General features: G+C 62.5%; 3 protein-coding genes across 7 annotated transcripts; 1 reads left to right on the forward strand and 2 right to left on the reverse strand.

Moving 5' to 3' along the window:
• Positions 1–337: 337 nt before the first annotated feature.
• Positions 338–3,091, forward strand: RAC3 (Rac family small GTPase 3). 5 transcript variants are annotated; one of them, XM_081219933.1, is made up of 6 exons: positions 338–649; positions 1,213–1,322; positions 1,488–1,605; positions 1,785–1,847; positions 2,284–2,443; positions 2,572–3,091. In XM_081219933.1, exons 1-6 carry the CDS (start codon positions 458–460, stop codon positions 2,700–2,702), a joined length of 774 nt encoding a protein of 257 aa, XP_081076059.1. In that variant the 5' UTR covers positions 338–457; the 3' UTR covers positions 2,703–3,091. The 5 variants fall into 5 exon arrangements, with proteins under 5 accessions (XP_081076059.1, XP_081076058.1, XP_081076061.1 ...); XM_081219935.1 differs by having other exon boundaries at positions 494–649; positions 1,213–1,284; positions 1,488–1,677; XM_081219936.1 differs by having other exon boundaries at positions 494–649; positions 1,213–1,284; positions 2,284–2,447.
• Positions 3,092–4,488: 1,397 nt separating this feature from the next.
• Positions 4,489–6,465, reverse strand: LOC308607729 (L-xylulose reductase). The gene is made up of 8 exons (XM_081219942.1): positions 6,348–6,465; positions 6,168–6,265; positions 5,494–5,648; positions 5,350–5,392; positions 5,174–5,273; positions 5,018–5,082; positions 4,808–4,925; positions 4,489–4,688 (listed from the first exon to the last, which is right to left on the reverse strand). The coding sequence occupies exons 1-8, from the start codon at positions 6,397–6,399 to the stop codon at positions 4,585–4,587; spliced, it is 735 nt and encodes a 244-aa protein (XP_081076068.1). The 5' UTR covers positions 6,400–6,465; the 3' UTR covers positions 4,489–4,584.
• A 2,445-nt stretch (positions 6,466–8,910) lies between these two features.
• On the reverse strand, positions 8,911–10,827 carry LOC308607734 (carbonyl reductase [NADPH] 2-like; the record flags this gene model as incomplete). The annotated part of the gene is given in 9 exon segments (XM_081219947.1): positions 8,911–9,014; positions 9,111–9,228; positions 9,454–9,518; positions 9,641–9,740; positions 9,813–9,831; positions 9,833–9,853; positions 9,950–10,104; positions 10,209–10,306; positions 10,773–10,827. Coding segments are annotated over 9 exon segments (735 nt in total).
• Between the last annotated feature and the right edge of the window lie 783 nt (positions 10,828–11,610).

Below are 11,610 nucleotides of genomic sequence, written 5' to 3' on the forward strand. Positions count from 1 at the left end.
GGGCCCTTCAGGACAGGCCCTCCAGGTGTGGCTGGGTCACCCCTTCTAACTGCAACCAGGTAGGGATTGGCCCAGCTACTGCAGCAGACAGGTGGGGATGGGGGCAGCCCGGCGGGGGGCTGCCTGCCTCGTGGATCTTTAGTGACTGCAAACACCTGAGTTTTCACCAACTGTCTCGTGGTTAGAGGGTGGGTGGGCCTTAGCCCCTCCCTCGGTGGGCCCTGGGAATCCTCTCCCTAGAAGAAACCCTGTGTGCACCGACCACAACCTGTTCAGGTGGGTGGGAGCAGCCTGTCTGCACTGCCCTCGCCCCTTGGCGTGGGTCACAGGGGCTCCGGGGAGGGCCTGCCCAAGCTCGACACGGGTTGCGGGGTGCCCTGTGACCCCGCCCCCCACCAGATTTCTCTGGAAGGCGCGTCGGCCCGGGTTTGGGGCGGGTCCGCGCCCCCCGCCCTCCATGCCGGCCGTGTTCGGCTGTCTCCGCTCCCGGCGCTCGGCGGCGCTCGGCTGTCTCCGGCCGCTCGGCTCGGCGCTCGGCTCGGGTCCGCGGCCGCTGCGGCGCCGGGCATTTCTCCGCAGCTCGGCTCGCGGCCGCGCCCGCCCGGCCCGCGCCCATGCAGGCCATCAAGTGCGTGGTGGTCGGCGACGGGTGAGTGCGCGAGGCGGAGGCCGCTCGGCCTGGCGCGCCAGGCGCGCCGGGAGGGCTTGGCCCCGGGGACCCTCCTGGGCAGGGCGCGGGGCTCCGGGGCGCGGCCGACGCGCGGTCCCGGGGGTCCCGGCTTGGGGTCCAGGCGGGGCGGCCCCGACCGGCCCGTGGGCGTCGGGGGACCGGGCAGGGGAGGGAGGACGCGGTGGGGCGGGGTCCCGGCTGGTCGCGGGGCGCAGGCCTCCAGCCCAGGCCCACCTGATGCTGCCGGCAGCCAGCGGCCCCGCCTGGCCTCCCGGTGGGTGGGGCTAGGCCTCTCACCTGGGCTGAACCCTCAGCCGGTGCCACCATCCCGGCACCTGCCTGGGGCTCTGAGGCAGCTCGCCCCGGCCCTCACCCACCACTCTGCCACCCCGGAGGCCCTCCTGCCCTGGTCCTCTATCGCTGCGGATCTGCTGGGCAGGCACCCCTGTTCCCACCCTGGGCACCGTGGGAGGGGGCTGCCCTTGCTGGGCAGAGGGCTGAGGTGGGTCTGGGAGCAGCATGGGCTTGCCCTCTCTCCGCAGCGCCGTGGGGAAGACCTGCTTGCTGATCAGTTACACGACCAACGCCTTCCCTGGAGAGTACATCCCCACCGTGTGAGCAGGCGGGCGGGTCCAGAGCTGGCAAGGGGAGGGTATGGACGCCTGTGCGCGGGGCTCCCCTGGGCTTCGAGGTCGGGCCCAAGTGGCCCTGGTCCGGGCTCCGGGGTGAGGCGAGGTGCTGACAGAGCTCCAGGTCTATGCAGGCCTGAGAACCCAGACACGGGGTGGGGGGATCTCTCTCACTCTGTTTTCTGCAGTTTTGACAACTATTCTGCGAATGTGATGGTGGACGGGAAGCCTGTCAACCTGGGGCTGTGGGACACCGCTGGGCAGGAGGACTACGACCGGCTTCGGCCACTCTCCTACCCCCAAACTGTAGGGCACCACAGGGCTGCTTGCAGGGGCCGGGTGGCTCGGGTGGAGGCCCAGAGGGCCTGGTGTGTGTGCGTGTGTGTGTGTGTCTTGGGGGAGTGAGCAGAGGCCATTCGGAGCCTCTTTGACCATTCCTACATGGTACCCTCCCTTCTTCCCTTCTTCCCTCCCTTTCCCCCAAGGACGTCTTTCTCATCTGCTTCTCCCTGGTGAGCCCAGCCTCCTTTGAGAATGTTCGAGCCAAGGTAGGACAGGGCCAGAAGCAGAGTTGTCTTCCTGGGAGGGGAGGAAGCTGCCCAGAGGACTTGCCCTTAGAGGGCAGGGGTCTCTTGCTTGAGGGCCTCACAGAGACAAATTGTCCTTTGGAGATTGCCGGGTGTGAGGTCTTAAGGTGGCCCAGAGGGTGATGAGGGGCCAGGGGTGGGGTAGGGGTGGTGAGTGAGGCTCTCAGAGAAGGAAGGGCCCTGACTGAGAGGACCTGACGGGCCTGGAAGCGTCTTGGCTAGGTATTTTTGTTCTTGGTCATTTCCCTACCAGACCCAGTGGTCGCCCCGTGAAACAGGAAGGGCTAAGTGTGGGTCTGGGCACAAGGAAGGGGCCCTTGGGAGCCATGGCCTGCTCTGGGCCAGGCTGAGGGTAAAGCTCCCAAGGGGTAGGGGTCAGAGCCTCCCATCCCCACAGTGGTACCCAGAGGTTCGGCACCACTGCCCCCACACGCCCATCCTCCTGGTGGGCACCAAGCTGGACCTTCGTGACGATAAGGACACCATCGAGCGGCTACGGGATAAGAAGCTAGCACCCATCACTTACCCCCAGGGCCTGGCCATGGCCCGGGAGATCGGTGAGTGGGCACGGACAGGCCTGCCGGTGCAGGGAGGAGAGGTTCGCTCTGGGGGGCACAGTGCTGCCCCCCGCTGCCCGCCTGTGCTGCCCCCCACCCTCACTGTTCCCTTTCTTTGCTGCCCCCAGGCTCTGTCAAGTACCTGGAGTGCTCGGCCCTGACCCAGCGGGGCCTGAAGACTGTGTTTGATGAGGCCATCCGGGCTGTGCTCTGCCCGCCTCCTGTGAAGAAGCCGGGGAAGAAGTGCACGGTCTTCTAGAGCCCTCACTTCTGGAGGAGCAGCCCCCAGCCGCCCACGCCTGTATCTGTTGTGTTGAGATGTCTGGTGTCCCTGAGTCTGCTGTGGGCAAAGTTGTGTCGGTGGGGAGGGGGAAGAATCACGGGGACGAGGCTGCTGCGCTCGGGGTGGTGCTGGGGCCATGGGGTCCTGTCCACTCTGCCTCCGCTATCTGGGGGTACAGCTCCAGCCTCCCCTGGCCCCCAGGGAGTCCGGAAGGGAGCAGGGTCTCCCTCAGGCTGCAGGGGCAGGTCCAGGGCAGCCCCAGGATGGGCTTCCCTGATGGGGGAGTTTGTGGGGTGGGTTCTGTCCTTGTGCCCCAAGATGGGGCAGCCCCTTTTTATTTTATACAATAAACGTTCTTCATCATCTCCTGCTGTCTTGCTACCTGCCCTGTTCCCGTCTCCCCCTGCCTGCTCCTGCACCCTGAGGGTGCCAGGCCCCCAACCCCCACCATCCACGGGTACAGAGCGGGTGAGCTTCACACACAAACACACACACACACACACACACGCACGCACGCACGCCAGAGGAGAGGAGGAAAAGCTTGCTGAGCCCTCTCAGTCTCCAAAGGAGGGACCCAGATCAAAGTGGGGGCAAGTGCATTTGGCCCCTTCTGAAGAAAGCCCTTCTCATTCTGACTTCAGGCCTCTGGGAGGGCACTGCCAGGGGAGCGAGGGGCAGGATCATCTGCAAGTCAGGCCCCATGGGGCCCTGTGGAGCCCAGGGCAAGGCCAGGGGACACTCGGCTGAGTGTTTAGGAAGACAGGCTGTCAAGAGGAAGGACGTCCAGGCAGAGGCACCCTGCAGCCGTGGAGGTAGAACAAACATGGTGTGGAGAGGACAGGAAGGGTTGCAGGGGGGCCAACAGCCTGGCATCGCTGGGCAGACAACGGCGGGAGGTGAGGGGCGGGCCTGGCCTGGAGCTAGGACTTCACCCCTGAGGCCACAAGGCACTACTCTGGCGTGATGAGAAGCCACACTGCTCCCCCGCCATGGTGTGCAGAGGGTGGACTGCTGAAGTTCAGGAATTTTGCTAGCCAGTTTTTAAACAGCTATTGTTAATAATTATATAAACTTACATTAGTTGTATTTAAAAAAATGAAATTAACAAATACTCAAAATACATCACTTCCTAAATATTTTTGTACATATTACTATTTGTGCTATCGGGTGTAAGGCTTTTGTATCCGTGGTGGGGACACCACACAAAAGTGGGGGACACGCATCTCTCCCCAGCTCCATCTGAAGGACAGTAAACAGGCGGGAGTATTACCATGGAAGTTGGCAAATTCTACAGCTGGAGCTTGTGCTCAGTACGTGGTGAATAACTCACAAAGTTGAGGGAATGAAAATTGAAAACCGTCATCTGATTCAGCAAAGAAGTCGCTCAAGTCATCAACAAAGTAATGAAGTCCCAACACACAGCATCCTCAGTTCACTTTTGTCTTATGCATGGACTTCAGGAATGCCAACATTCATGTTAAAAACACCACTGCTTCCACACCAGAGACCTCTGGACAGGGCCAAAGGCCATCCTCGGTCAAATTCACCACCCTCATTAGGAGCTGGCCTTCTGGAAGGTTCTACCTCCCAGTCCTGCCAGGGACCTAGCCAGGCCTGAAAATCTCTCGCAGGAGGGACAGGCTGCCACTGGCCCAGGATGTGAGTTGAATGGTTGCCTCTACCTGGGACTCATCCCCACACCCAGCCCTGAGCGCTACATTTTCCAGCCACTTGACTGCAGCCTAGGAATGAGTGTGCAGGCTGGGCAGAAGAATCATGTTTATTGGAGGGATGGGGAAGGGGGGTGGGGGTAAAAGTGGGCTCAGCACGGAACACGGGTGTGTGTGGGTGGAGGGGCTCAGGTAGCCAGGAAGCCTCCATCCACCGGCACAGTGGAGCCTGTGGTCATGCTGCTGCGGTCACTCAGCAGGAAGAGGATGGTGTCTACCACATTCTCCACCTCTGTGGGTGGGGTGGGGTTCAGGACGTGGTTGAAAGGAGCTGCCCTTCATCCTTCCCTCCCACCCCTCACCTGAGCAAGCCACTGACGCAACTCCCAGCTGGGCTCCCACCCGACTCACCGGCAAACTTGCCAAGCGGGATGCGATCCAGCATGGCCTTGGCCTTCTGGGGGTCGCTCCAGTTGGCCTGGCCCATGGGTGTCATCACCACTGTGGGGTTGAGTGCATTCACACGGATCTGCACTGGGACAGGAAGGGGGTCAGCTGGGTGGGCTGAGGCTCTCTGGGCATGTGGGCTGGGTGATGGGAAGGCATCCCAGTGGGGCTCACCTGGTGTGGCCCAAGCTCCAGAGCCATCACCTTGGTCAGCATGTCCAAGGCACCCTTGGTGGAGCCTGTGAGGAGAGACAGCCTGTGTGGAGCCTGAGCTGGCTGCTCAGGCTGGGGGGTGGGGGGCTGGGCAGGGCACAGCCGGGGCTTGCTCACAGTAGACGCTGTGGTTAGTCAGTGCGCGCTGGGAGGCCTGGCTAGAGACATTCACGATGGACCCCGGGGCTCCCCGAGCTACTAAGCCTCGGGCCACGATCTGGAATTGCAGAGGAAGCATGAAGCAGAACTGGTGTCACCCCCCAGTTCCCACTCCTGCCCTGAAGGCAGCTCACCTGGGACACCTGAATGACAGCCCGAAGGTTCACGTCGAAAGACCTGGAAGCAGATGGATAGACCGTGGTCAGGGACTGGGAGGGACTGCTGCAGCAGGAGACAGCCCTTCCCCCCGGGAGTTCATCCACCCCACCCTGGCTCACGTGTCACACGCCTCCTTGGTGATCTCCAGGAAGGGCTGCAGCAGCGCCACGGCGGCATTGTTCACCAGCAGGTCCACAGGGCCCACGCCGCCCAGCGCTCGCTCCGTGGCCTCCCAGTCACCCAGGTCCACACACACAGGCTCTACCCCAGGGCACTGTGTGTATTAGGTGGTAAGGGGGGACATCTACCAGAGAATCCATGCCCAAGAAAGGGTACAGCTGGGCCTCTGGCATGCGAGGGAGAAGGGCTGGGTTTGCATGGCCTTTCAGTTCGACAGGGGGAGGGGTTAGGGGTTCCAGAGGAGCCAGTCACCTTCTTGGGGCTCAGAATCCCAGGCTGCTGCAGGGGGAGGGTAGTTAACTCGGCCTCTGGGCCACTGGGCAACTCGGGGCTTGGGGAACGGGAGCCTGGCCCCGCCTCCGGCCAGTCTACTTCCTCCCAGCGCCCGAACGCCTCTGGCCCCGGGCCTGCAAGGCAGCCATTTCTGCCTCCTCCTAAGCCCAGGGGGAGTCGTTGTTCTCCCGACCCGTCGGCCCCCAACAGAGGCCGTGCGCCCGGCGTGGGGGAGGGTGTGCAAAAATCCTTGGCGAACCCTAGCGCCCGGCGGCCACGTGTCCCGGCCCGCCCTCAGCCTCGCCCGCCGCCCGCTGGGCTGGGACAAGGCGACGCCTACCTCGCGGACCAGGCTGTCCAGGTCGGCCTGGGTCCGGCTCACAGCCACCACTTGTGCACCCGCCGCGTGCAGCGCCTGGACAGTGCTGCGCCCGATGCCTGCGAGGAGCGCGGCTCAGTGCGGGCGCCCCTCCCCGGCCGCCCCCTCCCAGGCCCACCTTTGGCCGCCGCCCCGGCCCACCTTTGCCCGCCCCAGTGACGAGCGCCCGGCGCCCCGCGAAGCTCAGCTCCATGACGCTCGGTGAGGCCCTGTACACGGCTGAGGCCCAGCTGCGTGCCTGGGTCCAGCTGCGCGCGACGGTCCGGGAGGGCGCGGGGCGGGGCGGGACGCGGTGGGCCAATCGCAGGGCGGTGTCCTGGTGAGGGAGGGAATATTCAAATAGCGGCTTCCCCGCGGGGGCGATTGGCCGAAAGGAGTGGGCGAGGCCGGGGCTGGGCAGGCTGGGTCCCCGCTGGACTCTTGGGCGGGGTTTTTCAAACTGCCCTGTGGTGATCCTTCGACCCGGAGTGAAATAGGTTTAGCGGGCCCCGCTAGCATATTTCCCCTGCCAAGATGATTATTACAAAAAAACAGATGTGGTAATTAATACGTGAAATTAATACGTGGTAATTAATACGTAATTATACGTAGCTGTACGTGAAAGAGATCTCAGGGCTAACATTTTTTTCTTTTGTTTCTGAGAAGAAAAGTTTGGCAAAAAGGATCACATGCTCCTCTCCCCCAGACCTGGGAGTAGCTCACGCAGGCTCACTTGTGCTTAGAGGGAAAGGTTTTGGACAACCTAATAAGCCTGAAGAAGAGGCCAAGGCCAACAAAGGTGCCCTTTAGCCTCAAAGGGAGTTGAAACGCTGACTCACCAGACCAACCCACAGAAGGCCACCAGGACTTTAAAAACTTGGATAGGATGGGAAGGGATAGGCTTAGGGTCATGGGGTACCCAGTGGCCAGCAAGGGCAAGCATTGCTTCCTGCAGCTTTAGGGTCAGAGATATATGTGTGCTCACGTGTCCATGTGTGCATTGGCTCCTCCTGTAAAAGCTACTTTGTTCTGTGGGTCATGGTGGGAAAGTCTAGAAACACTGCCCTTGAGGACCTTCTGTGGACAGGAGTAAGGAAGTGGTGATTGCAGGGCCTCTGGGTCACTGTGGCTTTGGGCCCAGAGAGGTGGACAGTCTGGAGGAGAGGGTGGCTGGGGACAGCAGGAGGCACAGGTTTGGGAAGGCCCTGGAGGATAGCCAAGTGAGTCCTCCCTACCAGATCTGGCACTGTGGTGCAGCCGACACCCTCTAGGCACTGGGCAAACCCTGCCTTCTGCTCCTAACCTTGGACCCTGCCGTCTGCCTGCCAGAAGCCAAGGGGAGAGGGGGAACAGCCCCCAGCCTGTCCTTACTGAAAGGGACATCTGTTTAGGTCCCTTCACTGGCTTTACCTGGCCCCCAGAATGGTGTCCAAATCCTTTCACTTGCCCCATGATCCTCAGTGGACCAGCTGGACTGAGCCAAGCCTGCTTTGGCACAAAACTTGCTCTGGGAGGCCCTGAGGCTGCTAGAAGTGCCCTCAGCACTCCCCATCCCTGCAACGTGCCCTTTGCTCTCTCAGCCCAGTGGTACCATTGCCTGGAGGGCCCCACCCCAGCCCCTCATCCCTTGCCCCCTTGCCCAGAGTTGGACACTGCACCAGTCCAGCTGACTGACCACCTCAGGCCTCATCACACCCACACTCAGAAGGCATGGGTCATGTGGAACCTGACCCAGGTAGCACAGCTGAATCCCAGCAGGGCCTGCAAAACCCTCTAGCTGCCCCAGCTGCAGGGCTGTTTTGTCTGGAGTCAGGCTAGGGACAGTAGGTAGAGCAGCAGCTGTGGACCCTTCCCCAGCTGGGGCTGCCCTCTCATGGGTGGTCTTGTGGGGGAAGGTGTGCCCCAAGGCAGAGCTGGTTGCTCAGGGTTGGATAAGCTATAATGGTCCAGCACGCGGCCCCTCACGCCGGGGGCTGAGCGTTCAGTCCCATCTTTCCTAGGGATAGCCTATGGTCCAGAGCATCTCCCCGCAGCTCCTCAGACCCTCTACCCTCTCCGGCCGGCGGTAGTGGGGGCTGGGGGGGGGGCATGCTGGGCTGAAGGGCGGAGCCAGAGCCTCAGGGAAGGAAAGGTGGCTGCACGCTGCCCTCTGCCCTCGGCCCAGAGAAGGTTGGGTGTTGCGGTAAGGGCGTGGACACGAGGAATCTTCTTGCAAGGAATCTCGGCCCTTCAGCTCAAGGGCAGGGTCGGCGGTGGAATCCGGCGGGCTTCGGATCTGCCCTCTCTTTACTTCATCGAAGGTTAACCGGTGCCCCCCAGTCCCTGATCCTCCCCTCCCCAGCCTCGCGGCGTGCCCAGCCAGAGCCCTGGCACGGCTAGCTGCAGGAGAAAGGCCTCCATTTAATTAGGCAAATCCACTCCAGCACAGCTGAGGACACAGTGGGTGGGGACGACAGGGGCGGGGTCTCCTGGCACGTGGGTGTGGATGCGGGATGGGCTGGTGGGGCGGAGCCGCGGCGTGGCGTGGAGGTGGAGCCAAGCCGCGGGGCGGGGGCAGCAGGCCGGGCCGTGGGAGATGCGGGGAGGGTCGGGGCGTGGGCGTGGATGGGGCCAGGGGCGTGGTGGGCTGGTGGCCTTGGCGGTCTGGGGGCGGGGCGGTGGGGCGTGGAAGCGGGGCCGGGCGGAGCCGAGCACCATCCCTCTGGCCGCCCAGAGCACTGCGCTCTTAGGAGGCCAGGTACCCGGCATCCACAAAGATTCCCGAGCCGCTGGTGGAGGCGCTGTGGTCGCTGAGCAGGACGAGGATGCTGTGGACCACGTCTTCCACCTCTGCGGCGGGTGGCGGGCGGGGTCAGCACGGCTCGGCCCGGCTGTCTGGGCCCGGCTGCCCCAGCCGCGCCCGCCACTCCACGAAGCCCAGCTGACCTGCAAACTGCCTCAGCGGGTGGCGCTCCTTCAGCTTCCGGACGAACTCGGGGTAAGACGAGGCTTGCTGGCCCATGGCGGTCAGCACCACCGTGGGGTTTACCGAGTTAACCCGGAGCTGGGGCCGAGGGGCCGGCGGGGCGGTCTCAGCCGGCGCACAAACCCCGCCCTCACAGACCCCACTGAGCTTGCTTACTCACCCCCTGGCGGCCCCTACCCCCGTTTTCATCCCCAGCCGCCGCCTTGCCCACCACCCGCCAGCCCCCACCTCACCCCCACCCTGTGCCTACCTCGTGCCTTCCCAGGCCGGGGCCCCTGGCGCCCCCAGCTCCCCCATGCCTACCTTGTGCGGCCCCAGCTCCATGGCCATGGCTTTGGTCAGGATGGTCATTGCACCCTTGGTGGAGCCTGTGGGAAGAAGGCAGCACTGAGGACCCTTAAGGATTCAGCCCACTTTGCATGAGGCCCAGCCCGGGAGCCCAGCTGCTCCTGCATGGAATGGGGGCTCAAGGCTGGGCAGAGGGACTCACTGTAGGCAGCTAGGTTGGGAAGGGTGACATGGGCCGCCATGCTGGAGACATTCACGCTGGAGCCAGGCACTCCGTGGCTGATCATGCCCCGGGCCACAATCTGGAAGCCAAGAGAGGGGGCAGCCTGACCCCACTGCACCCCCGCTTGGGCCACATCCTCCCACTGGCTCACCTGAGACACCTGGAACACAGCGCAGTTTCACACTGAAGGACCTGGGGGTAGAGGGGACAGTCAGACAGACCATGGCCACGCCCAGTCCACTTCCTCAGCAGCCCTCTCCCCAGTCCACCTCCTCTCCTACTCCTCAGCTGTCGAAGGCCTCCTTGGTGGTCTCCAGGAAAGGCTGCAGCAGCGCCATGGTGGCATTGTTCACCAGCACGTCCACAGGGCCCACGCCGCCCAGCGCCCGCTCCGTGGCCTCCCAGTCACCCAGGTCCACGCACACGGACTCTACCCCAGGGCCCTGTGGGAAGGCATTGGCCAGTGACCAAAGGGGGCGCCCTGGCAGGCTGGTGAGGCATCCCGGAGGGTCACAGGCCTGGCCCATGGTGGGGCTGCACACCTCACCTCCTTGGAGAGGCTGACCAGGTCGGCATTGGCACAGCTCACAGCCACCACTCTGGCTCCTGAGACGTGCAGGGCCTTCATGGTGTCCCACCCAATCCCTGCAGGGGTGCACAGGGCAGCCAGATGGCGCAATATGTCTGGGCCAAGGCCACGGGTGGGGGCAGCAGATTTGCTGCTCAGGAAAGAGCGGTGAGACAGTACTGGCCAGGGGGTGGTGGCCCAGGGGTCAGGGGTCCAGCCAGCCAGGATCCGGCCAAGGGAGGCCCAGAGGGCAGCCCCTTCCTGCTGGGCTGAGGGAAGAGGCCTTGGCTGTGTCCCCCCATCTGCCCAGACTGATTCTGAGAGCCTCCCTCACAGTAGGGCTCTTGCATTGACCAATGCAAGAGAGGCTAGCATCCTGTCCCAATGGGGCCTGCTGGGTGGTAGGGAGCAGTCCAGGCCCAGATCAGCCGGCTCAGGCACAAAGGGACTTGCAGGCCCCAGCATGGGCCTGTGAGCCTCTGGGTCTGGCCACCTTGCTCTCTAACCTCGGCCCCTCACACACCCCACCTGCCTCGCTCACACCCATCTTTCCCTGCCCCATCACCAGGGCCCGAAGGCCACTGAAATTCAGCAGCATGGTGCCAACTCCCAGCCTCTGTACAACAGGAGGCGAGGGCGTGGGGGGTTTATAGGCCTAGGATGGGGCAGGCTGGGTGGCTAGGCAAGTTTGTGTGTGATGGGGGGGCGGGGGCTGGCTGGAGGAGGGAAGACTGGGGGCACTAGGCGGGGCCAGGCATCAGTGCAGCTTCTGCTTCCTTGTTCGCAGAAACCTGTCTCTTTAGAAGGGGCCACCGTCCTCACCCACAACCCAAAGGTTCCAGCCAGAAGCGCCATCCTGGGTTTTGGAAAGGAAACTAAAAATAAACCCTGGGGTGGGGAACATGCCCCTTCCTGGCTGGCTGGGGGCAGATGGCCTGGAACTGGTCCCTGCGAGCACTGGGCCTGATGCCCCTGGGTGATGGCCAAGGCCACACAGAGGTCCCTCTGGGGAGTATTCTCCCAAACATCCACAGCTTAAAAAATCTCCTTACCTCCATCAACCCTCACCCAAATCAAAACCCAGCAGCACTTGCTTCACTCAGTGAAGGCCATCACTACACTCCAGACACATTTTCAAATGCCAAAGATAATTTTTATTTTGAAATAAAAGTTTCACAGTTGCAACGATAGTAAGAATTCTTTTCCCCTGAACCATTTGAGAGTAATTTGCAAAACGAACACTCCATCACCCCTAAACAGCTTAGTGTCTGTTTCCTTGGAATAAAGACATTGTCCTATGCAACCACAAAAACACACAATACATACAACACAACCACAACGTAATACACACCATCACAACACAGCACAACTGTCAGAGTCA

The sequence above is a fragment of the Mesoplodon bidens genome (assembly GCF_964165515.1).
Source record: "Mesoplodon bidens genome assembly, chromosome: 19".
Lineage (NCBI taxonomy): Eukaryota > Metazoa > Chordata > Mammalia > Artiodactyla > Ziphiidae > Mesoplodon > Mesoplodon bidens.

What these genes read in the sequence shown, in the direction of transcription:
- LOC308607729 (XM_081219942.1), bottom strand. Translation starts at nt 6,399, where the DNA reads ATGGAGCTGAGCTTCGCGGGGCGCCGGGCGCTCGTCACTGGGGCGGGC. An exon ending in CGTCACTGGGGCGGGCAAAG is followed by an intron (nt 6,266 to 6,347) that starts GTGGGCCGGGGC and finishes CGCTCCTCGCAG; the next exon opens with GCATCGGGCGCAGCACTGTC. An exon ending in CCCGCTTGGCAAGTTTGCCG is followed by an intron (nt 4,689 to 4,807) that starts GTGAGTCGGGTG and finishes CCCCACCCACAG; the next exon opens with AGGTGGAGAATGTGGTAGAC.
- RAC3 (XM_081219932.1), top strand. Translation starts at nt 458, where the DNA reads ATGCCGGCCGTGTTCGGCTGTCTCCGCTCCCGGCGCTCGGCGGCGCTC. An exon ending in CACTCTCCTACCCCCAAACT is followed by an intron (nt 1,606 to 1,784) that starts GTAGGGCACCAC and finishes CTTTCCCCCAAG; the next exon opens with GACGTCTTTCTCATCTGCTT. An exon ending in TTGAGAATGTTCGAGCCAAG is followed by an intron (nt 1,848 to 2,283) that starts GTAGGACAGGGC and finishes CCATCCCCACAG; the next exon opens with TGGTACCCAGAGGTTCGGCA.